The sequence below is a fragment of the Ranitomeya variabilis genome, chromosome 4 (genome assembly GCF_051348905.1).
Source record: "Ranitomeya variabilis isolate aRanVar5 chromosome 4, aRanVar5.hap1, whole genome shotgun sequence".
NCBI lineage: Eukaryota > Metazoa > Chordata > Amphibia > Anura > Dendrobatidae > Ranitomeya > Ranitomeya variabilis.
The window spans coordinates 551331746-551355228 of NC_135235.1; the positions used below are offsets into that span (position 1 = coordinate 551331746).

The following is a 23483-nucleotide window of genomic DNA, read 5'->3' on the forward strand; positions in this document are numbered from 1 at the left end:
AAACCACTGTTTGGGCGCATGGGAGAGCTCGGAAGGGAAGGAGTGCCATTTGGAATGCAGACTTAGATGGATTGGTCTGCAGGCGTCACGTTGCATTTGCGGAGCCCCTGATGCACCTAAACAGTAGAAATCCCCCACAAGTGACCCCATATTGTAAACTAGACCCCCCACGGAACTTATCTAGATGTGTTGTGAGAACTTTGAAACCTCAAGTGTTTCACTACAGTTTATAACGCAGAGTCGTGAAAATAAAAATTAATTTTTTTCCCACAAAAATGTTTTTTTAGCCCCCAAAATTTTTATTTTCCCAAGGGTAACAAGAGAAATTGGACCCCAATAGGTGTTGTCCAATTTGTCCTGAGTATGCTGAAACCCCATATGTTGGGGTAAACCAGTGTTTTGGCGCACGGGAGAGCTCGGAAGGGAAGGAGCACTGTTTTACTTTTTCAACGCAGAATTGGCTGGAATTGAGATCGGACGCCATGTCGCGTTTGGAGAGCCCTGATGTGCCTAAACAGTGGAAACCCCCAATTCTAACTGAAACCCTATCCCAAACACACCCCTAACCCTAATCCCAACCCTAACCACACCCCTAACCCTGACACACCCCTAACCCTAATCCCAACCGTAAATGTAATCCAAACCCTAACCCTAACTTTATCCCCAACCCTAACTTTAGCCCCAACCCTAACTGTAGCCCTAAACTTAACTTAAACCCCAACCCTAACCCTAACTTTAGCCCCAGCCCTAACCCTAACTTTAGCCCCAGCCCTAACTGTAGCCCTAACCCTAACTGTAGCCCTAACCCTAGCCCCAACCCTAACCCTAGCCCCAACCCTAGCCCCTACCCTAACCCTAGCTCTAACCCTATTTTTGTGTACAAAGGAACATCAAGATCTCTGGAGATTGTTGATATTTTTCAATCATTTTGGTTCATAAGTACTCAGACAGTTCTCACAATGCAAAGACTGAGCCAAACTTCTCCCCTTTTTATCTGGTTTCAGGTGTGATTTTCATAATGCCTAAGCGTGCTTCTTGCCACAGCTGGCGCAGGCGCAACGCGACTCGGCACTGAGTCGTGGGTGCGCACACGCTGCTTTCACTATGGACGTCATGTACACTTCCGCCTGTCCATGTGGCCAGTGCTCCTGGCGCTTTCCGGTCCTACCCAGACACAGCGGTATGTTCTTTACTTAATTTCTGAATGTATTTAAAACCGTATTTGCTCACCTCTAGCTCACTTCCCCTGACGAAGCTGCTGCAGCAGCGATACGCGTGGGGCCTTTGCCTCACCCCTACTCTTCCACTCTAGGGTTATTATACCCATCTTACCCTTTCAGGAGTCTTATCCTTTTGAGCCTGCCACAGGGTGGCTTCTGTATGCGCATTATGAGCCACTTGACCCATACAGCTCTCTTAGGAATATAGGACTATGGTGCACAATTTTGCGATCAAGTATCAGGTTGTATTCATGTGACCAATATTATGGAAGCTCCCTAAGGGTCCATTGCATATGGCATTTATCCGGAGTGCTTTGTTTTGTCCCTTGATATTTAATGTATTTATTACTATGCACACGGTTTTTCAGCCTGTAACCGCCTTTATTAGTCTTCTATAATATTTGTATTGTTCCTCTAGCGGGCTCATAATTTGAGATAGAACATTTATTATCAATGAGTGGGGGTGTGTTTTTCGTGTATTGTATGTTTTTAACTGTTTTTATATGTATTTTCTGAAGTGATAATAAAGGTTTTTGGATAGTTTACAACTATGTGGTTGTGCATACCCCTATTAGTCTAGTCTTTCCCTTTTTATGTTTGCTTCTTGCCACAGGTGAATTTGAACAAGCATCACATTCTTGAAACAAAGTTGGTTACCAACTATTTTGTCCGGCCCATTTTGAGGGTTTTGTGTGAAATGATGTTTAATTTGCCTTGATTTTCTGGGGGGCTTCTGTGTTCCAATACACACAAAGGAAATAAGCATGCGTATAACAAATGTGTAATTGCAATAATTTTCTGGAACAATTTCAAAGATAACGACACTTTCGGCCATGACTGTATAAACATAGCAAACAACGTGAGAAAAATCACGTCTTTTACCATGTTTGGAGTGCGACCTCTTCTATATAATATTATCCATTTGCCAGTGGATTTTGTGGACAGTGATCAAATCTTTGTGATTTCGGCTCTGCAGGCCACTATTTTGGATTTAAAATGAAGCAACCGACATTCCATTGAAGCGTAGACTTTCCGGTTTCATTAAAGGGGTTGAAAAAAATATTCCGTGAAATGTTTAGGAATTGCAACCATTTTTCTACCAAGCCTCCTAATTTCAGGGGCTCAAAAGTAAATGGACAAATTAATTTTACCATAAATAAAAGTATTCATTTTTAATAGTTTTTAGAGAATCTTTTGCAGGGAATGACTGCCTGAAGCCATGGGCATCAGCAAACGCTGGGTTTTCTCCTTTGTGATGGTTTGTCAGGCCTCTACTGCAGCTGACTTCATTCAGTTGTTGCCTATTTGTGGATCTTTCTGCCTTAAAGAGGTATTCCCATCTCCAAGATCTTTTCCAAATATGTAAGGCTGGGTTCACATTGCGTTAACAGCAGCCCGTTAAACGGGATGTGTTAACGCAAGTGCCGACATGCCAAATCGCTAGCGCAGATAGAGCTAGCAGATGCTCTATCTGCGCTAGCGGTGACGGACCCGGAAACGCTGCAGCCCGTGTCCCAGGGTCCGTCACTCAATGATGGCACATCGCTAGCGCACGCCCATTGTGGGAGTGCGCTATTGATGCATGACATAGGGTTTAATGGCGGCGTTAACGGACTGCGTTACACCGCGTTATCCCACAGTGTAACGTAGTCCGTCTAACGGACTGCCAAAATGTTATGTGAACCCAGCCTAATAGGTGTAATATTATTAGCAAATCCCTCAAATTTGAAACTAGCGTGGATGTGGATGTTGTGAAGGGATTTTCCTTTACCATGGAAAGGATACCGCGATCATCCTGCACTGTTGTCCTTTTTGCAAAATGTACCAAACTGTTGATTCGGCCACTCCTAATATTTCTGATTTCTTTTTTGTCAGCCTAATGATGGTCTGTTTCTCTCCACAGAGACCTCCTTTGACAGCGTGTTGTCGTTTCACAGCAACAGCTTCCAAATGCAAATATCACACCTGGAATCAGCTCCATACCTTTCACCTCCTTGACTGATGATGCATCAATGAGGGAATAGCCCATTAACCCCTTCATGACCTTGGGATTTTTCGTTTTTCCGTGTTCGTTTTTCACTCCCCTCCTTCCCAGAGCCATAACTTTTTTATTTTTCTGTCAATATGGCCATGTGAGGGCTTATTTTTTGCAGGACGAGTTGTACTTTTGAACGACATCATTGGTTTTACCATGTCGTGTACTAGAAAACGGGAAAAAAATTCCAAGTGCGGTGAAATTGCAAAAAAAAGTGCAATCCCACACTTGTTTTTTGTTTGGCTTTTTTGCTAGGTTCACTAAATGCTAAAACTAACCTGCCATTATGATTCTCTAGGTCATTACGAGTTCATAGACACCTAACATGTCTAGGTTATTTTTTATCCAAGTGGTGAAAAAAAATTCCAAACTTTGCTTGGAAAAAAAAAAAAAAAAAAAAAGTGCCATTTTCCGATACCTGTAGCGTCTCCAATTTTCGTGATCTGGGGTCGGGTGAGGGCTTATTTTTTGCGTGCCGAGCTGATGTTTTTAATGATACCATTTCGGCGCAGATGGGTTCTTTTGATCACCCGTTATTGCATTTTAACGCAATGTCGCGGCGACAAAAAAAACGTAATTCTGGCGTTTCGGATTTTTTTCTCGCTACGCTGTTTAGCGATCAGGTTAATGCTTTTTTTTAATTGATAGATCGGGCGATTCTGAATGCGGCGATTCCAAATATGTGTAGTTTTTTTTTTATTATTATTGTTTCATTTAGGATGGGGCGAAAGGGGGGTGATTTAAACTTTTATATTTTTAATATTTTTTTCACATTTTTAAAAACTTTTTTTCTTCACTTTTGCCATGCTTCAATAGCCTCCAAGGGAGGCTAGAAGCAGGCACAGCCCGATCGGCTCTGCTACATAACAGCGATCATCAGATCGCTGCTATGCAGCAGAAATGCAGGTGTGCTGTGAGCGCCAACCACAGGGGGGCGCTCACAGCTACCGGCGATCAGTAACCATAGAGGTCTCAAGGACCTCTATGGTTACCTTCCTGATGCATCGCCGACCCCCGATCATGTGACGGGGGTCGGCGATGACGTCATTTCCGGCCGCCCGGCCGGATGCGGTAGTTAAATGCCGCTGTCTGGCATTTAACAGGTTAATAGCGACGGGTGAATAGCGATTTCACCCGCCGCTACAAAACAGCTGACATGTCGCGACTTTGATGTGCGCTCACCGCCGGAGCGCACATCAAAGCAGGGGACCCGACATGCGCAGTACATGTACGGCGCATGTCGCGAAAGGGTTAAACTTTTATATTTTTTTTATTTTTTTTTCACATTTTTTTTAACTTTTTTTTTTTAACTTTTGCCATGCTTCAATAGCCTCCATGGGAGGCTAGAAGCAGGCACAGCACGATCGCCTCTGCTACATAGCAGCGATCTGCTGTTCGCTGCTATGTAGCAGAAAATCAGGTGTGCTGTGAGCGCCGACCACAGACTCCCCGTACCCCTCTACTCACCAGCCGTTTCTCCATGTAAAGCCTGTCATGTTGTGAAACCACAATAAAGGACGCATCACTGTTCAGCAACATCCTGGCGAGTGCCACTTCTTTTCTTCTATTCATTAGAGTGATGGGGTGCTACGCCAGATGACCTGGCCTCCACAGTCACCAGACCAGAACCCAATCGAGATGGTTTGGGGTGAGCTGGACCGCAGAGTGAAGGCAAAAGGGTCAACAAGTGCTATGCATCTCTGGGAACTCCTTCAAGAATGTTGGAAGACCATGATGCCCTCAGTGTGAATGTACAATTTTCATAGTCATGAAAATACAGAAAAATCTTTAAATGAGGTGTGTCCAAACTTTTGGTCTGTGCTACATTATATATATATATATATATATATATATATATATATATATATATATATATATATATATATATATATATATATATATATACACACACACACAGTGGGGAAATAAGTATTTGATCCCTTGCTGATTTTGTAAGTTTGTCCACTGACAAAGACATGAACAGTCTATAATTTTAAGGGTAGGTTAATTTTAACATTGAGAGATAGAATATCAAAAATAAGATGCAGAAAATCACATTATATAAATTATATAAATTTATTTGCATTTTTCAGTGAGAAGTATTTGATCCCTCTGGCAAACAAGACTTAATACTAGGTGGCAAAACTTGATGGCAAGCATAGCAGTCAGACACTTTTTGTAGTTGATGAGGCTTGCGCACATGTCAGGAGGAAGTTTGGTCCACTCCTCTTTGCAGATCATCTCTAAATCATTAAGATTTTGAGGCTGTCGCTTGGCAACTCGGAGCTTCAACTCCCTCCATAAGTTTTCTATGGGATTAAGGTCTGGAGACTGGCTAGGCCACTCCATGACCTTAATGTGCTTCTTTTTGAGCCACTCCTTTCTTGCCTTGGCTGTATGTTTTGGGTCATTGTCTTGCTGGAAGACCAAGCCATGACACATTTTTAATGTCCTGGAGATTTTACGGTACATGGCTCCATCCATTCTCCCATTGATGCGGTGAAGCAGTCCTGTGCCCTTAGCAGAGAAATACCCCCAAAACATGTTTCCACCTCCATGCTTGACAGTGGAGACGGTGTTCTTTGGGTCATAGGCAGCATTTCTCTTCTTCCAAACACGGCGAGTTGAGTTAATGCCAAAGACCTCAATTTTTGTCTCATCTGACCACAGAACCTTCTCCTAATCACTCACAGAATCATCCAGGTGTTCATTGGAAAGCTTCAGACGGGCCTGCACTTGTGCTTTCTTAAGCAGGGGGACCTTGCGCGCACTGCAGGATTTTAAACGTTTACGACGTAATGTGTTAACAATGGTTTTCTTGGTAACTGTGGTCCACGCTGCCTTGAGATCAAGTTCCCCCCGTGTAGTTTTAGGCTGATCACTCGCCTTCCTCATGATTAACGATACCCCATGAGGTGAGATTTTGCTTGGTGCCCCAGATTGAAGTCAATTGACAGTCATTATGTATGTATTTCTTTCATTTTCTTACAATTGCACCAACAGTTGTCTCCTCACCCAGCATCTTACTAAGGCTGGGTTCACATTGCGTTAATGTGTGCACGCTAACGGACAGCGTTGCACGGCGAAAATGTCGCAATTAACGCCGTGCAACGGGTCCGTTAGCGTGCCCATTGACAGCAATGTAAATTTCTCCTGCAGCGCATCACTAGCGCGTGCCTTTTTCGGCTCGCGCTAGTGATGTGCCGTTCTTCTGTGACGCGCCTCGGACGCTGCTTGCAGCGTCCGTGGCGCGCCCGAGGTCCGTTCCTCGCTAGTGCAGATCGGGGATCTGCGCTAGCGGGGACACCGAACGCGGACCCTAGGGAAGCATTGCGTTAGCGCAACCCGCTAGCGCTATGCGCTAAACGGATTGCCCTAACGCAATGTGAACCTAGCCTTATGGTTTTGGAACGCATTCCAGATTTGTGCAGGTCTATGATCTTGTCCTTGACATCCTTATAAAGATCTTTGGTCTTGCCCATGTTGTAGAGGTTAGAGTCTGACTGATTGAGTCTGTGGACAGGAGTCTTATAAAGTTGACTATGTAAGACAGTTGTCTTTAATGCAGGTATCGACTTGATTAGGAGCGTCTAACTGGTCTGTAGGAGCCAGAACTCTTGGGTAGGGGATCAAATACTTATTTCTCACTGCAAAATGTAAATAAATTTACACTACCATTCCAAAGTTTAGGGTCACTTAGAAATTTTCTTATTTTTGAAAGAAAAGCAGTGTTTTCCAATGAAGCCAACATTAAATGATTCAGAAATACACTCTATACATTGATAATGTGGTAAATAACTATTCTAGCTGCAAACATCTGGTTTGTAATGCAATATCTTCATAGGTGTATAGAGGCCCATTTCCAACAACCATCATTCCAGTGTTCTTATGGTGCTTTGTGTTTGCTAACTGTGTAAGAAGGCTAATGGATGGTTAAAATACCCTTGAAAACCCTTGTGAAAGTATTTTAGCACAACTGAAAACAGTTTGGCTGATAAGAGAGCCTATAAATCTGACTTTCCTTTGAGCTAGTTGAGAATCTGGAGCATTACATTTGTTGGTTCCATTAAATTCTCAAAATGGCCAGAAAAAAAGAACTTTCATGTGAAACTCGACAGTCTATTCTTGTTCTTAGAAATGAAGGCTATTCCATGAGAGAAATTGCCAAGAAACTGAAGATTTCCTACAACGGTGTGTACTACTCCCTTCAGAGGAGAGCACAAACAGGCTCTAACCAGAGTAGAAAGAGAAGTGGGAGGCCCCACTGCACAACTGAGCAAGAAGACAAGTGCATTAGAGTCTGTAGTTTGCGAAATCGACGCCTCACACGTCCTCAACTGGCAGCTTCATTAAATAGTACACGCAAAACGCCAGTGTCAATGTCTACAGTGAAGAGGCGACACCGGGATGCTGGCCTTCAGGGCAGTGTGGCAAAGAAAAAGCCATATCTGAGACTGGCTAATAAAAGGAAAAGCTTAATATGGACAAAAGAACACAGACATAGGACAGAAGAAGAATGGAAAAAAGTGTTATGGACAGATGAGTCCAAGTTTGAGGTGTTTGGATCACACAGAACATTTGTGAGACGCAGAACAACTGAAAAGATGCTGGAAGAGTACCTGACGCCATCTGTCAAGCATGGTGGAGGTAATGTGATTGTCTGGGGTTGCTTTGGTGCTGGTAAAGTGGGAGATTTGAACAAGATAAAAGGGATTTTGAATAAGGAAGACTATCAACTCAATTTTGTAATGCCATGCCATATCTGTGGACAGCGCTTGATTGGAGCCAATTTCATCCTACAACAGGACAATGACCCAAAGCACACCTCCAAAATTATGCAAGAATTTAGATTTATATTAGAGTGGCCAGCGCAGTCACCAGATCTCAACCCCATCGAGCTGTTGTGGGAGCAGCTTGACCGTATGGTCCGCAAAAAGTGCCCATCAAGCCAAACCAACTTGTGGGAGGGGCTTCTGGAAGCATGGGGTGAAATTTCTCCAGATTACCTCAGCAAATTAACTGCTAGAATGCCAAAGGTCTGCAATGCTGGAATTGCTGCAAAGGGAGCATTCTTTGATGAAAGCAAAGTTTGAAGGAGAAAATTATTATTTCAAGTAAAAATCTTTTTTTTTTTTTTAACCTTGTCAATGTCTGGACTAGATTTTCAATTAATTTGGCAACTCATTTGATTAATAAAAGTATGAGTTTTCATGGAAAACACAAAATTAGGACAAAATATAACTTATTGACCAAAGTTAAAAAGGTTCCTCCAAACACACATAAACCAATACAAATAAAGTGCTCATGCGTAAACAATGCTCAATTAAAAAGATTGGTTTGATCTCACCAAATCACTTCTTCCCATAGCAGATGCAATCTGGACAGGAGCCGGGAATATAATCCAAATAGGTTGGGCTTGAAAAATTGAAAGGGATATTTCTGTTCTTCCCTGTCGTGCCCCTGTCCTTACAAGGACAGCCCCCTAGTGTGTACTGCTATGGGGTTCTCACCATCACGCTGTAATTTTATTTTCCCTACGCGTTTTTTCCCCAATAGCAGGGATTTCTCAGGAATTACTAAATCATATATAAAGTGGGCTATGAATTATCTTATTCCTAGGGAATAAAAACCCTGCAGTGGCAGGTATCTTATTATTTAGGTGTGACCATCTGTGTTCTAGACCCTATTTGAGTGGATGGCCATCCCTGACTTAAAGGGTTATTTTCATCATGATAAAAGGGCTACAATTGCAAAAAACTAACAACTTTGCAATTTTACTTTTGATTCAAAATCCTCTCCATTCTCTAGAACAGACCTCCACTGCAATCAGTGGCTGTATCTTAGGCTTGGAGTTCAGCGCTTACCAGCTCTTTGCTAAAGACTGTATAGAGCGCTAATGTACAAGTTGTTTTTCTAATCTAAAACCTCAGTATTCAGGTTAAATTGCTGTGTTGGCACTTTGCGGTAAATAAGTGGGTTTTGGATTGCAGTTTGGGTACTCTGTCTCTAAAAGGTTTGCTATCACTGTCCTACTAGATGGAAACAGATTTTTGTCAACAATGTCTCGATATATTTGTCCATTCATCCTTCCTTCAATTATATGAAATTTGCCAGTGCCATGTACTGAAAAACATCTGCTGATATTCAGTGCCTTTTGGCCTCCAAACATGATGTGTATTGTGGCATCCAAAGATTTTGGTCTCATCTGACCAGACTATATTCTCTCAGTATTTCAAAGGTTTGTCTAAATGTTGTTGGGCAAACTTTAAATGCACTTCTTCAGCAATGAAGTTTTGCATGGCAAACATGCCTACATGCCATGAGGGTGGATTGCATTACTTAATATTTTTCTTTGAAACAATTGTATCTGCTGATTACAGGTCATTCTGTAACTCTAGGTGGTCCTTGTCTCTTGGACAACTCTTCTGATAATTCTTTACAGTGCTGGCTAAAAATCTTGCAGGGAGCACCTGGTCTTAGCTGGTTTATGGCGAAATGATGATGATCTTTCCACTTCTGGATTATGGTTCCAACAGTGCTCACTGGAACCTCAGTAGTTTAGAAATTCTTTAGCAACCAATGCCATTAATTTGTTTTGCAACAATAAGGTTTTGAAGGTCTTGAGCAAGCTCACTGATTCACCCCATCATGAGATATTTTTGTGTGGCACCTTGGTAATGAGACACCTTTTTATATGGCATCAGTTGAACCAGCTGACATTATTTTTCACTAAGTGGAAGGATAGCTTTCTAATTACTGATAGATTTCAGCTCGCATCATGACTTTCCATGGCCTGTTGCACATCTCTTACAATACTTTTTCCCGATGTCATTTCTCATTATTATATAGAACTTAATTTATGGACATCTATGGTTTGATTTCTTTGCCTGTGTAAACTGGATGGGTTGTTACCGACATCTGGTGAGAATTTCATGTTAATACCACCTTTAGAAATATATGTACTTTGAAAATTGGTGACAAGTTCAATACTTATTTCACTCGCTGTATATACTGGCTTTTACAGGCAAGAGAGGAACAACTTGCTCATTTTTATCCACTCTGTACAACATTAATATACACCAAGAGATTTTTACTTTGATTCATGGACTTGAGGGGCAGAAACCATGTGAAATTTCATGTCTTATTCTGTTATCCCACAGTGGTGGAGGAGATCAAGCATAACCGTTATCATACAAAACGTATGCACACTGCAATAAAAAGGGGTTAAAACAAGCGCACTCCCATACCAATTACGTCAATTGAAATTTATTGGGGGACCGTTCTGCCGATATTCACAGTTCACGGTACAGCACATAGAGTATGGAAAGTCAAGGGCTATTGTTGAACTTCCTCAAGAATGCCCTGCAGGTAACAGCCCAGATAGCCTGCCAGAGGCATAGAGTGAGGCTGAGCTGTACCTATGCAAATGTCTATTTCCCAGCAAAATACCTTTTTCAATCCACCATTTTTTATTTATTTATTTTTTTTAAGAGTAACAAATGAAAGATTCACACACATGTATATTCAATAATATCCCCACCCATAGCAAAAAAGGGCGCTTTTGTAGGAGTCATGTAGGATTAGAAATGCTTCACTTCAATAGAGCTGAGTTGCAATGCTACACAGCCCAAGGTCAAGATTAGAGCTATTTCTGAAAGAAAGTAGTCATGTTTTTCTAATCCTGTAAGCTCTAAAAGTCCACAAACACATATGCTACTGTTGCTACAAAAGCGGTATCACATGAAAGCATTCAACATAAACATGATTGCCCTTAAAAAAGTAAATAGGCTTTTTAGTTATTGATCAGCCTTTGCAAATTATTTTATTATTGTAATTTACTCCATTATTTTATTTTGCTTCCTTCTGTCAAACACCATGCTGAAAGTGCTGTTTATCTTCTTCGGTCATGCTCTTCAGAAGGTGCTTTGAACTGCTGCTCTCACAAGAATCCCTACTCTAACACTATTTACAAACACTTTCCCTGTGAGCTTCTTTGCTTCCTTACCCATGTTCAGACAGTGATAATGTTTGTAAAGTGATTCTTGATAGAGCAGCTGTTCAAAGTAGCTGCTAAAGGAGAATGAACTGGCAGTTAAAACGGCACTTTCATCACAGTGTCAGAGAAAAAGCAAAATAAGGTAACATTACAAAGATTCTTAACTTTGCAAAGGCTGATCAAAAATGAAATAGAAAAAAAGTCTAGTTACTGTTTAAAATAATAAAATTAAAAACACAGAGAACATATTGATGTTCAACAAGTAATCTACACTGAGTAAAATAAAAGAAATTACTCTGGGGGAGTGGATTATCATCTGTCAGCTCCTGTTTTTGGGTCTGGTTTATTATTTTGGGATAAGTCATAAAATGCCAATAAATTAGACAGTAACTATATTACCCATTAGGCATCCATATGAAAACACTGCTGCTTATACAAGATAACCTAAAAAAAATAACAGGAGTATATGGAGATTAAAAGTAGAGACACTAATCATGTACAAAATCCCCAGATTCTTGGATGGGATGAGGGGGGGAAGGAGTAAACGGGGTTTGGAATAAATAAAGTCAGACTCTGAGGATCTCCAGGCAGTTGTTGTAACAGATGGCGATCCAGTCTGGTTGGGTGCTCGCCCACTGGACATTGTTGATCTCTCCTTCTGCTGTGTATGCCAAGATCGGGTCCTCAATGGCTCGTGGCATTTGCTGGATGTCCCAGATCAGCGCTTGGTGATCATCAGCTAAAATAAGACAATGAATCAAATACATCATATGAAAGAATATTAATACCACAGTCAGTTCCACTGTCAAACCATAGAAACATTCAAGGGGTTGCCTTGTTTAGAGGACCCATTTTCGATTATAGAATTAAAATTAAAAGGGTAATCCAACTTCTAAAAAGAACGTAAGCAATTTAGCCAATCAATGCCCACAATGTCACATACCATACTACTGGCATCATGGCGCAGACCAGGAGGCATGCCAAAGGATCAGCATCATTTAAAACCCTCATATTCCTCAGAGTGGCTATTCATCCTGAATGACCCAAAGTGTCTGAGCACTACATGTCCAGCCCATAGATTTCAAATATGCTACAGTAATTCTTTAATTTCCCTGTGGAGGTGCTGGTGGGAAAGTGAACATTTGCTTAAAAGTTATCCCACAAATTAGAACAGGATTATAGAACTAAAACCTGCCTGGTATTGTCAGGGACCATTCCAAGCGGTCTCTCTCTCTAAGAAATCAAAACAAAATTCCACTTACATGCAGAAAAAAAAAATAGTAATACATAATAGACTGCACATTTTTCGGCGCACCCATTGTAATACTTCTTATTGTTCTCACCTGCAGTACAAATGTGACATGAAGAATGTGGAGCCCAGGCAATGCCGTTCACACACGCGCGGTGGTTATTCAGCCTGGCCACTGGGGTGCAGGGCACTCGTACATCCAGAATCACTACCTGTGCATGGACAGATGAAGTATGGATGCTTACAGACAATAGTTAAACCTGACGATTGTGTAGTTGTACAGATCACAAATATAGATCACTGTAGAAGTCCTCCAGAGAAACTGATGGGTGACTACAGAGGCTTCTTACCTCCATCCCATCCATGGCCATTGTTGCCAGATAGTTGGGGTCTTGCTTGTTCCAGCACAGTCTGAGAAGAGGATGGTGCTGGGGGTCTTCATAAATAATGGTGCTGTGCTCTAGGTGGCGCAAGTCAAACATTCGTACAGAGCCATCTGCTCCCACCGAGGCAAACATGTCCCGGCCACCGCCTGCTCGGCTAAACGCGATGTCATATACCTATAATGCAAGGGACAAGACACATTTATCATTTCATTGACAACAAGATCAATTGCAACTTAACAACACATACTGGTGTAGGAGACAATGTTAGCCAGGTGGGCCTCAAAATAGTCATTTCTGCCCCTTGGTTCATTCTGCATGGGAGCACAAGATGGATACCCCTCCCATATCCCACTGGTTTTATACATGCACACCTCACCTCTTTGTCGTGAGCAATAAGCTGTGTTTTCACGTGACCAGACACCAAATTGACTCTGCCAAGAACTTGCCCGGTCTCCAGACCCCATATGGTACAGGTTGTGTCAATGCTGGAAGTTCCTGGAATCAATAAGAAACTCATTTTAACTCAGTGATATTCTTTTTTGTTTGTTTTTACCCCAAGAATCATAACTTTTTTTTCCCATCCACATAGCTGTATAAGTGCTTATTTTTTGAGGGACGAGTTGTAGTTTCTGATGACATCATTTGATTTAGCATATAATGTACAGTAAAACAGAAAAAAAATCAAATTGAGGTGAAAAAAATGCCACTGCGCCATTATTTTCAGGAATTAGAATTTATGGCGCTCATTGTATGGTACAATTGACCTGTCAAAATTATTTACCAAGTTACATACCATTTTGGGGTACATGCCTTGCTTTGAGCAGTTATTATTTCAATTACTGTAAGGCAATGTGGCTACCGCAAAAAAAACAAAAAACCAAAAAAACACAGTACCGTATTTTTCGGGACCATAAGACGCACTTTTTACCCCAAAATTTGGGGAAAATGGGGGTGCATCTTATGGTCGAGATGCACTTACCAGGAGACACATCCCAGGCTGATGCGCGGCAGTTTGGCAGATGATCGTCTCCCGAGATCTTATTCTGCGCATGCGCCGCTTCGGTGGCAATTTTCATGAAGATCAACACATCATTACAGCAATGGAAGTGCGAGGGCTCCAGCCTTTCACAAAATGCCGGCGAAGCCCCAGCACCACTGATCATCTGCAAAAGTGCTGCGCACCAGCCCGGGGTGGATGTGCAGGGGCTCCAAGATTTCCACAAATACTGGCGGAGCCCCCTCACCACCGATCATCTGCCAAACTGCCGTGCATCAGCATGGGGTCAATGTGTGGGGGCTTTCACAAAATGGTGGAGTCCCCGCACCACCGAGCCTGCTGCACCAGCCTGGGAGGAGTTAGACCATCGAACACCTCCTAAGACCCCGCTCCACCAACGCTCCCTATTACACCCTACCCCCCCAGGTAAGCTGAATAATTCGGACTGTAAGACGGACCCTCATTTGACGCACTAATTTTTTCCCTATTTTTCTTCTGAAAAATTGAGGTGCGTCTTATGGTCCGGAGCGTCTTATAGTCCGAAAAATACAGTAATTAAGATTTTTTTAAATATTCAGATATGTTAATACTTTGGGCAATTGTGCCTGTGGCGATACCTAATTTGTTATACTTTTTTATTTACTTTTACAATACAAAAATGTTATAATTGTGGCTTTTTTTAATCGTTTTAAAAAAATATTTAATGTATCTTTACATTTATAATTAACTTCCGTGCGCATTTAAAGGGAACCTATCAACTGATGTGCAGCATGCATCAACCACTAGCTATAGTTTCCCAGGCATGTAGGTATGTCTCTGATTCGCTGCAAAAAGGTCTAAAGTTAAAGATGATACATTTCCTTTGTATTTGAAGCAAAAAAAAATAAATAAATAAAATATATATATATATATATATATATATATATATATATATATATATATATATATATATATATATATATACACATATATATACATATATATATATACATATATATATATATATATACACATATACACACACACACTACAGACCAAAGGTTTGGTCACATCTCATTTAAAGATTTTTCTGTATTTTCATGACTATGAAAATTGTACATTCACACTGAAGGCATCAAAAACTATTAATTAACACATGTGGAATTATATACTTAACAAAAAAGTGTGAAACAACTGAAAATATGTCATATTCTAGGTTCTTCAAAGTAGCCACCTTTTGCTTTGATGACTGCTTTGCACACTCTTGGCATTCTCTTGATAAGCTTCGAGAGGTACTCACCAGAAATGGTTTTCACTTCACAGGTGTGCCCTGTCAGGTTTAATAAGTGGGATTTCTTGCCTTATAAATGGGGTTGGGACCATCAGTTGCGTTGTGCAGAAGTCTGGTGGATACACAGCTGATAGTCCTACTGAATAGACTGTTAGAATTTGTATTATGGCAAGAAAAAAGCAGCTAAGTAAAGAAAAACGAGTGGCCATCATTACTTTAAGAAATTAAGGTCAGTCAGTCCAAAAAAATTGGAAAACTTTGAAAGTGTCTCCAAGTGCAGTTGCAAAAACCATCAAGCACTACAAAGAAACTGGCTCACATGAGGACCGCCCCAGGAAAGGAAGACCAAGAGTCACCTCTGCTTCTGAGGATAAGTTTATCCGAGTCACCAGTCTCAGAAATCGCAGGTTAACAGCAGCTCAGATTAGAGACCAGGTCAATGCCACACAGAGTTCTAGCAGCAGACACATCCCTACAACAACTGTTAAGAGGAGACTTTGTGCAGCAGGCCTTCATGGTAAAATAGCTGCTAGGAAACCACTGCTAAGGACAGGCAACAAGCAGAAGAGACTTGTTTGTGCTAAAGAACACAAGGAATGGACATTAGACCAGTGGAAATCTGTGGTCTGATGAGTTCAAATTTGAGATCTTTGGTCCCAACCACCGTGTCTTTGTGCGACGCAGTAAAGGTGAACGGATGGACTCTATATGCCTGGTTCCCACCGTGAAGCATGGAGGAGGTGTGATGGTGTGGGGGTGCTTTGCTGGTGACACTGTTGGGGATTTATTCAAAATTGAAGGCATACTGAACCAGCATAGCTACCACAGCATCTTGCAGCGGCATGCTATTCCGTCCGGTTTGCATTTAGTTGGACCATCATTTATTTTTCAACAGGACAATGACCCCAAACACACCTCCAGGCTGTGTAAGGGCTATTTGACCAAGAAGGAGAGTGATGGGGTGCTACGCCAGATGACCTGGTCTCCACAGTCACCAGACCTGAACCCAATCGAGATGGTTTGGGGTGAGCTGGACCGCAGAGTGAAGGCAAAAGGGCCAACAAGTGCTAAGCATCTCTGGGAACCCCTTCAAGATTGTTGGAAGACCATTTCCGGTGACTACCTCTTGAAGCTCATCAAGAGAATGCCAAAAGTGTGCAAAGCAGTCATCAAAGCAAAAAGTGGCTACTTTGAGTAACCTAGAATATAAGACATATTTTCAGTTGTTTCACACTTTTTTGTTAAGTATATAATACCACATGTGTTAATTCATAGTTTTGATGCCTTCAGTGTGAATGTACAATTTTCATAGTCAAGAAAATACAGAAAAGTCTTTAAATAAGAAGGTGTGTCCAAACTTTTGGTCTGTACTGTACATATACACGATTATGCTGCAGCGCAGGTGACACTGCCGGCACCTGCCTGCAGGTTTTTTTTTCTTCAGTATGTACAGATATTCATTATGTAAACTATGGGGCAGATCAGTGAGGGATCAGTGACCTGTCAGCAGTCTGCGTTATGAATACCTAATCAGTACACCACACGAAGACCCCCCACAGGCCGCCCCGGAGCACGAGCAGATCAGTAACTGAAAACAGAAAATAAAGATTAAAAAATAACCACAAGACAGATTTCATCAACCAAGGTATAATTTTAATCAGTATAACGGCGCCAACCTGACACTGTCTGTAGGTTACTGTGCACAAACCTGCTGACAGGTTCCCTTTAAAGTTTTTGTGTTACATGTATTTTTTTAACTATTTTTGGCAATTTTTTTTTTTTTTTTAAACCTATTGCAATCTGTTTTAAAACTAAAAAAGTTAGATTGTGCAACTTTCACACAGGCCACTGGGGCTTTTTTAGACTAACTTCCAATTCCTTACAAAAGACTTTCCAAAAGTTTTATTATGATCACCTGCAGTATTGCACATCAGACACTGACCTTATCTTTTGAATCTTGAGCCTGTGCAAGGGGGAGCAGGGTCAGCTGTGATAAGAACTATTGTGACTGGTGGATCCTGTGTTATCAGCTGTGTATAAAGATATTTCTACCACTTTAATCCTGCCTGTGATGATAAGGAGCCTCCTGAAAAGGCAAAAAGACTAAAAAGCCCCAGTGGTCCCTCTGAAGACTGCAAAATGCTAATTTTATTGTTATAATTTTATTTTATAATGATTGTTACATATCACACATACAGGTCCTTCTCAAAAAATTAGCATATAGTGTTAAATTTCATTATTTACCATAATGTAATGATTACAATTAAACTTTCATATATTATAGATTCATTATCCACCAACTGAAATTTGTCAGGTCTTTTATTGTTTTAATACTGATGATTTTGGCATACAACTCCTGATAACCCAAAAAACCTGTCTCAATAAATTAGCATATTTCACCCGACCAATCAAATAAAAGTGTTTTTTAATACCAAACAAAAAAACCATCAAATAATAATGTTCAGTTATGCACTCAATACTTGGTCGGGAATCCTTTGGCAGAAATGACTGCTTCAATGCGGCGTGGCATGGAGGCAATCAGCCTGTGACACTGCTGAGATGTTATGGAGGCCCAGGATGCTTCAATAGCGGCCTTAAGCTCATCCAGAGTGTTGGGTCTTGCGTCTCTCAACTTTCTCTTCACAATATCCCACAGATTCTCTATGGGGTTCAGGTCAGGAGAGTTGGCAGGCCAATTGAGCACAGTAATACCATGGTCAGTAAACCATTTACCAGTGGTTTTGGCACTGTGAGCAGGTGCCAGGTCGTGCTGAAAAATGAAATCTTCATCTCCATAAAGCATTTCAGCCGATGGAAGCATGAAGTGCTCCAAAATCTCCTGATAGCTAGCTGCATTGACCCTGCCCTTGATGAAACACAGTGGACCAACACCAGCAGCTGACATGGCACCCCACACCATCACTGACTGTGGGTACTTGACACTGGACTTCAGGCATTTTGGCATTTCCTTCTCCCCAGTCTTCCTCCAGACTCTGGCACCTTGATTTCCGAATGACATGCAAAATTTGCTTTCATCAGAAAAAAGTACTTGGGACCACTTAGCAACAGTCCAGTGCTGCTTCTCTGTAGCCCAGGTCAGGCGCTTCTGCCGCTGTTTATGGTTCAAAAGTGGCTTTACCTGGAGAATGCGGCACCTGTAGCCCATTTCCTGCACACGCCTGTGCACGGTGGCTCTGGATGTTTCCACACCAGACTCAGTCCACTGCTTCCTCAGGTTCCCCAAGGTCTGGAATCGGTCCTTCTCCACAATCTTCCTCAGGGTCCGGTCACCTCTTCTCGTTGTACAGCGTTTTCTGCCACATTGTTTCCTTCCAACAGACTTACCATTGAGGTGCCTTGATACAGCACTCTGGGAACAGCCTATTTGTTGAGAAATTTCTTTCTGGGTCTTACCCTCTTGCTTGAGGGTGTCAATGATGGCCTTCTTGACATCTGTCAGGTCGCTAGTCTTACCCATGATGGGGGTTTTGAGTAATTAACCAGGCAGGGAGTTTTTAAAAGCCTCAGGTATCTTTTGCATGTGTTTAGAGTTAATTAGTTGATTCAGAAGATTAGGGTAATAGGTCATTTAGAGAACCTTTTCTTGATATGCTAATTTATTGAGACAGGTTTTTTGGGTTATCAGGAGTTGTATGCCAAAATCATCAGTATTAAAACAATAAAAGACCTGACAAATTTCAGTTGGTGGATAATGAATCTATAATATATGAAAGTTTAATTGTAATCATTACATTATGGTAAATAATGAAATTTAACACTATATGCTAATTTTTTGAGAAGGACCTGTACATATATTAAAAATAGATTTTTTTTACATACAACCCCTGGCAAAAATTATGTAATCACCGACCTTGGAGGATGTTCATTCAGTTGTTTTTTTTTTTTTTTTATTAACAAAAACAGATCACAGACATGGCACAAAACTACAGTCATTTCAAATGACACCTTTCTGGCTTTAATAAGCACTAAAAGAAATCAAGAACAAAAAATGTGGTAGTCAGTAATGGTTACTTTTTTAGACAAGCATAGGGGAAAAATAATGGACTCGCTCAATTATGTGGGAAAAAATTATGGAATCACCCTATGAATTTCAATTCCCAAAACTAACACCTGCATCAAATTAGATCTGCTCGTTATTCTGCATCTCTATCGTTAATAGCTCTCCAAGGTGGTCACACCTTGGAGAGCTATTGCACCAAGTGGACTGACATGAATCATGGCTCCAACACGAGAGATGACAATTGAAACAAAGGAGAGGATTATCAAACTCTTAAAAGAGGGTAAATTATCAGCAATGTTGCAAAAGATGTTGGTTGATCACAGTCAGCTGTGTCTAAAATCTGGACCAAATACAAACAACATGGAAAGGTTGTTAAAGGCGAACATACTGGTAGACCAAAGAAGACATTAAAGCGTCAAGACTGGAAACTTAAAGCAATAGGTCTCCAAAACAGGAAATGCACAAAACAAATGAGGAAGGAATGGGAGGAAACTGGAGTCAACGTCTGTGACCGAACAGTAAGAAACCGCCTAAAGGAAATGGGATTTACATACAGAAAAGCTAAACGAAAGCCATCATTAAGGCTATGTGCACACTTTGCGGATTAGCCTACGGAATTTTTTGTGTGGATTCTGCATCTCTTGCCAGAAAACGCAGGTGCGGATTTCATGCGGATTTGCTGCGGATTTTTTGCGTTTTTTACCCCTGCGGATTTCTAGAATGGAATGGGTACATAAACGCTGCAGATCCGCACAAAAGAAGTGACATGCTACTTCAAGTTTCCGCACCATTAGCACAGCATATTTTTTTTCATTGATTTACATTGTACTGTAAATCACTTGCGGATCTGCAGCGTTTCTGCACGGTAAAAAACACTGCGGATCCGCAGGAAATCCGCAACGTGTGCACATAGCCTTACACCTAAACAGAAAAAAAACAAGGTTACAATGGGCTAAGGAAAAGCAATCGTGGACTGTGGATGACAGGATGAAAGTCATATTCAGTGATGAATCACGAATCTGCATTGGGCAAGGTGATGATGCTGGAACTTTTGTTTGGTGCCGTTCCAACGAGATTTATAAAGATTAGTGATGAGCGAATATACTCGTTACTCAAGATTTCCTGAGCATGCTCGGGGGTCCTCCAAGTATTTTTTAGTGCTCGGAGATTTAGTTTTTCTTGCCGCAGCTGAATGATTTACATCTGTTAGCCAGCATAAGTACATGTGGGGATTCCCTAGCAACCAGGCAACCCCCACATGTACTTATGCTGGCTAACAGATGAAAATCATTCAGCAAAATACTAGTGATGTTTTGGAGTGTTTTTTTGTTTGTTTGTTTTTCATGATTCCATAATTTTTTCCTCAGAATTGAGTGATTACATAACTTTTCCCTTATGCTTGTTTTAAAAAAGTAACCATTACTGACTACCACATTTTGTGTTCTTGATTTCTTTCAGTGTTTCTTAAAGCCAGAAAGTTGCCATCTGAAATGACTTTAGTTTTGTGCCATGTCTGTGATCTGCTTTTTTTTTTTATAAAAAAAGCAACAACTGAATGAACATCCTCCAAGGCCAATGATTCCATAATTTTTGCCAGGGGTTGTATATGTAACACAAAATACCTGATTTAAACAACAGATCAGTTTCTGATGATAGCCTCTCTTTAACAGGGGAAAAGAATGGCTGCAATAGCAACTTGTCCTTTCTTCCGATCTTAAGGTGACAGGAGGGCGCCTTTCATACCAGGAGTCAAACCTAACTGGCGCCTCTTTCATATGGCAGCAGCGGGCACACCCAGGACACTCACCAAGTAAGTTGGGATCTACTTCATTCCAATCAAAGGATGTGAGAGGCGCACAGAAGTCAGAGTTCTTGTTATTGTTCAGCAAACACTCCAAGCGGGTCTCCGTCTCGCCAACCTACAGCAGAAGAAAGACAGAGTATCTCACATGGACAACATGAGAAGAAGTAAAAGTATGGCTGCCCTGTATATGAGATGTACGCACCCTCCAGACACGCAGATAGTCCCCGCTTGTGGCCAGCAGATCTGGATACACACCCTTGGTGTCAGGAATCCACATGAGCTTTGTGGTGGGGTATGGGTGGTCAAAGGTGTTTCTACAGATAAACTCTGAGCTCTCCTCATCCAGACCAACCAACTGCACCTGTAGGAGGAAGACGCCATGTGTAGGATTGACAATGGAAAAGAGAAATGTATTCTGCCCTGTGAATCTACGGTCCTACATAACACTGGTATAAACGGTAACTCTGACGTCATTCTTGGAAGAGGACTTGAACTCTATGGTCACCTATTGGATGTAGCAATCTAAAAAGTCACTATTAACCCTTTAATGAGTCTTGCAATATGACTGTTTATAAAAGCCAAACCAGAATCTCAATTTGCAGACATGTTTTGGGATGTTGCCCATCCTCAGTGCACAGCATGAAATCTGAGGTGTTCCTACCCTAATTTTCAAAAATAATTAACAAACGCCACAATACCAGTATGCCCCATCTAAAAAATCCTTAAAGGGAACCTGTCAGCTGATTCATGCTGCCCAGACTGCGCACAGCATGAATCACAGCCGGTTATATGTTCCTCTGAATCGCTCTTGCATTTCAGAGAAAACATAGTTTGAAGATCCAGCTGAGGACCATCGGCTGAGACGAGACTAGTTTGGTGATGCCAAATGTTGATTGACAGGTATCTCCCATGTGTGTACTTGGCAAGAGATCTGTCAATCACCTGGAGCCGTGCTGGGATCTTTCAACTATATTTTCTCCAAAACACCAGAGCGTTTCAGAGCAAAACATAGGTACCTGCAATCAAGCAGCCAAGCTCCGAGTCATGATGCCTGTGGTTTGGGTAACACAAACCTAATGACACTGTTAGATAGTAAGACAAATACGCACCCGTCTATTCCCAGCAGTCCCATAGACAATGAATGGAGCGGCGGTCGTATTACACACCTTTACTCCATCCAAGACAGGGCCGTGCACAGAGAGGAACCGGAGAAGTGTTTTGCTGATTAATGGGGCTCCCAGTGTTCGCACCCCAGCGATCAGCAAATGATCCCCTATCAAGTTATCCAAAAGGAATAACTTACCATCTTGGAAAAAGCTCTTTAAAAAGGACCTGTAACTTGCAGAAAAAAATTGCTTGTGATAGATATGGAAAGTGAGGCGAAAACTGTTCCCATATTTCTGGTGCGTCAGATGTCGTGCTGGACTGGTCAGAGATCAACAAGCGTCATAAGCTGCATTTCATGATCCGGCTGTGGACACCGGAGCCAGGCACCAAATGCGCAACTAGTCATCTGCACGTGTGAACCCGGCTGCACACAGACGTCCTTAGGACGTCTCTGACCGATTACTTAGGACTTCCATACACGACAGCTCAGTGCAGGTCCCAGCTCCATAAAAGCACAGCACTGTCCCCAAACACGGAACTGTCGCCTATCAGACAACAGACGGGCATTGGCGCGATTTTAGGAACAGTCACAAGGGCGGATGCCATTTACTGAATGTCAGCAGGTGTCACTGTCACCAGACCGCCATTGGTCGGTCACTGAGAGCAGGCCAAGTCAATCACTGACGCCGGGAGCCCCCTCTGCCCCCCTCCGCCCCCCTGATGCCGGGGAGCCCCCTCTGACGCGGGGAAGTACTCTCCGCCCCCTGACGCCAGGGAGCCCCCTCCGCCCCCCAGGGAGCCCCCTCCGCCCCCCCATGCCGGGGAGCCCCCTCCGCCCCCCCCCCCCCCCATGCCGGGGAGCCCCCTCCGCCCCCTGACGCCAGGGAGCCCCCTTCACACCCCTGTAGATGACCACTTATACTGCACAAATACTGGTATTTTTACTGCAGGTTCTGGGCTTCATAGAATCAGAGTTTTCCTGTAAGCCAGCAGTGGCGGCCCATCACTCCTTACTGAATGGCACAGTAGCCGCAGGCCATGTACCCACTGCTCCACCTGCATCTGCCCCTATGTAACCTGTAAGAGGGGGGCGCACACCAGCTGGAAGCAGGGCAGCCCGTATACGCGCACGGCATTACTGCACCCCATGTTACCTTATTGTTATACTCCTCCACAAAACTCCCCAGAGCCAAGCGGAACCTCTTGTCCGGTCTCACACTCCAATTCATGGCGTACACCGTCCATGGCGCCTCGTACTTGTAGATCTCCTTCCGTTTCCCGTGCAGGGACATGGTGGCGGACAGTTCAGACCGTTACCGAGAACACAATCAGTCACCGAGACCTCCGTAGAACACAGCAACGCATGCGCAAAACCCCAGACTCGCTTACGCAAACAGC

At 42.3% G+C, this 23483-nt stretch overlaps 1 protein-coding gene across 1 annotated transcript; it reads right to left on the reverse strand.

Moving 5' to 3' along the window:
- Positions 1 to 10718: 10718 nt before the first annotated feature.
- DCAF7 (DDB1 and CUL4 associated factor 7) lies at positions 10719 to 23483 on the reverse strand. Its single transcript, XM_077252666.1, has 7 exons — positions 23240 to 23483; positions 21181 to 21339; positions 20982 to 21093; positions 13263 to 13381; positions 12851 to 13060; positions 12595 to 12712; positions 10719 to 11990 (listed from the first exon to the last, which is right to left on the reverse strand). Exons 1-7 carry the CDS (start codon positions 23375 to 23377, stop codon positions 11818 to 11820), a joined length of 1029 nt encoding a protein of 342 aa, XP_077108781.1. The 5' UTR covers positions 23378 to 23483; the 3' UTR covers positions 10719 to 11817.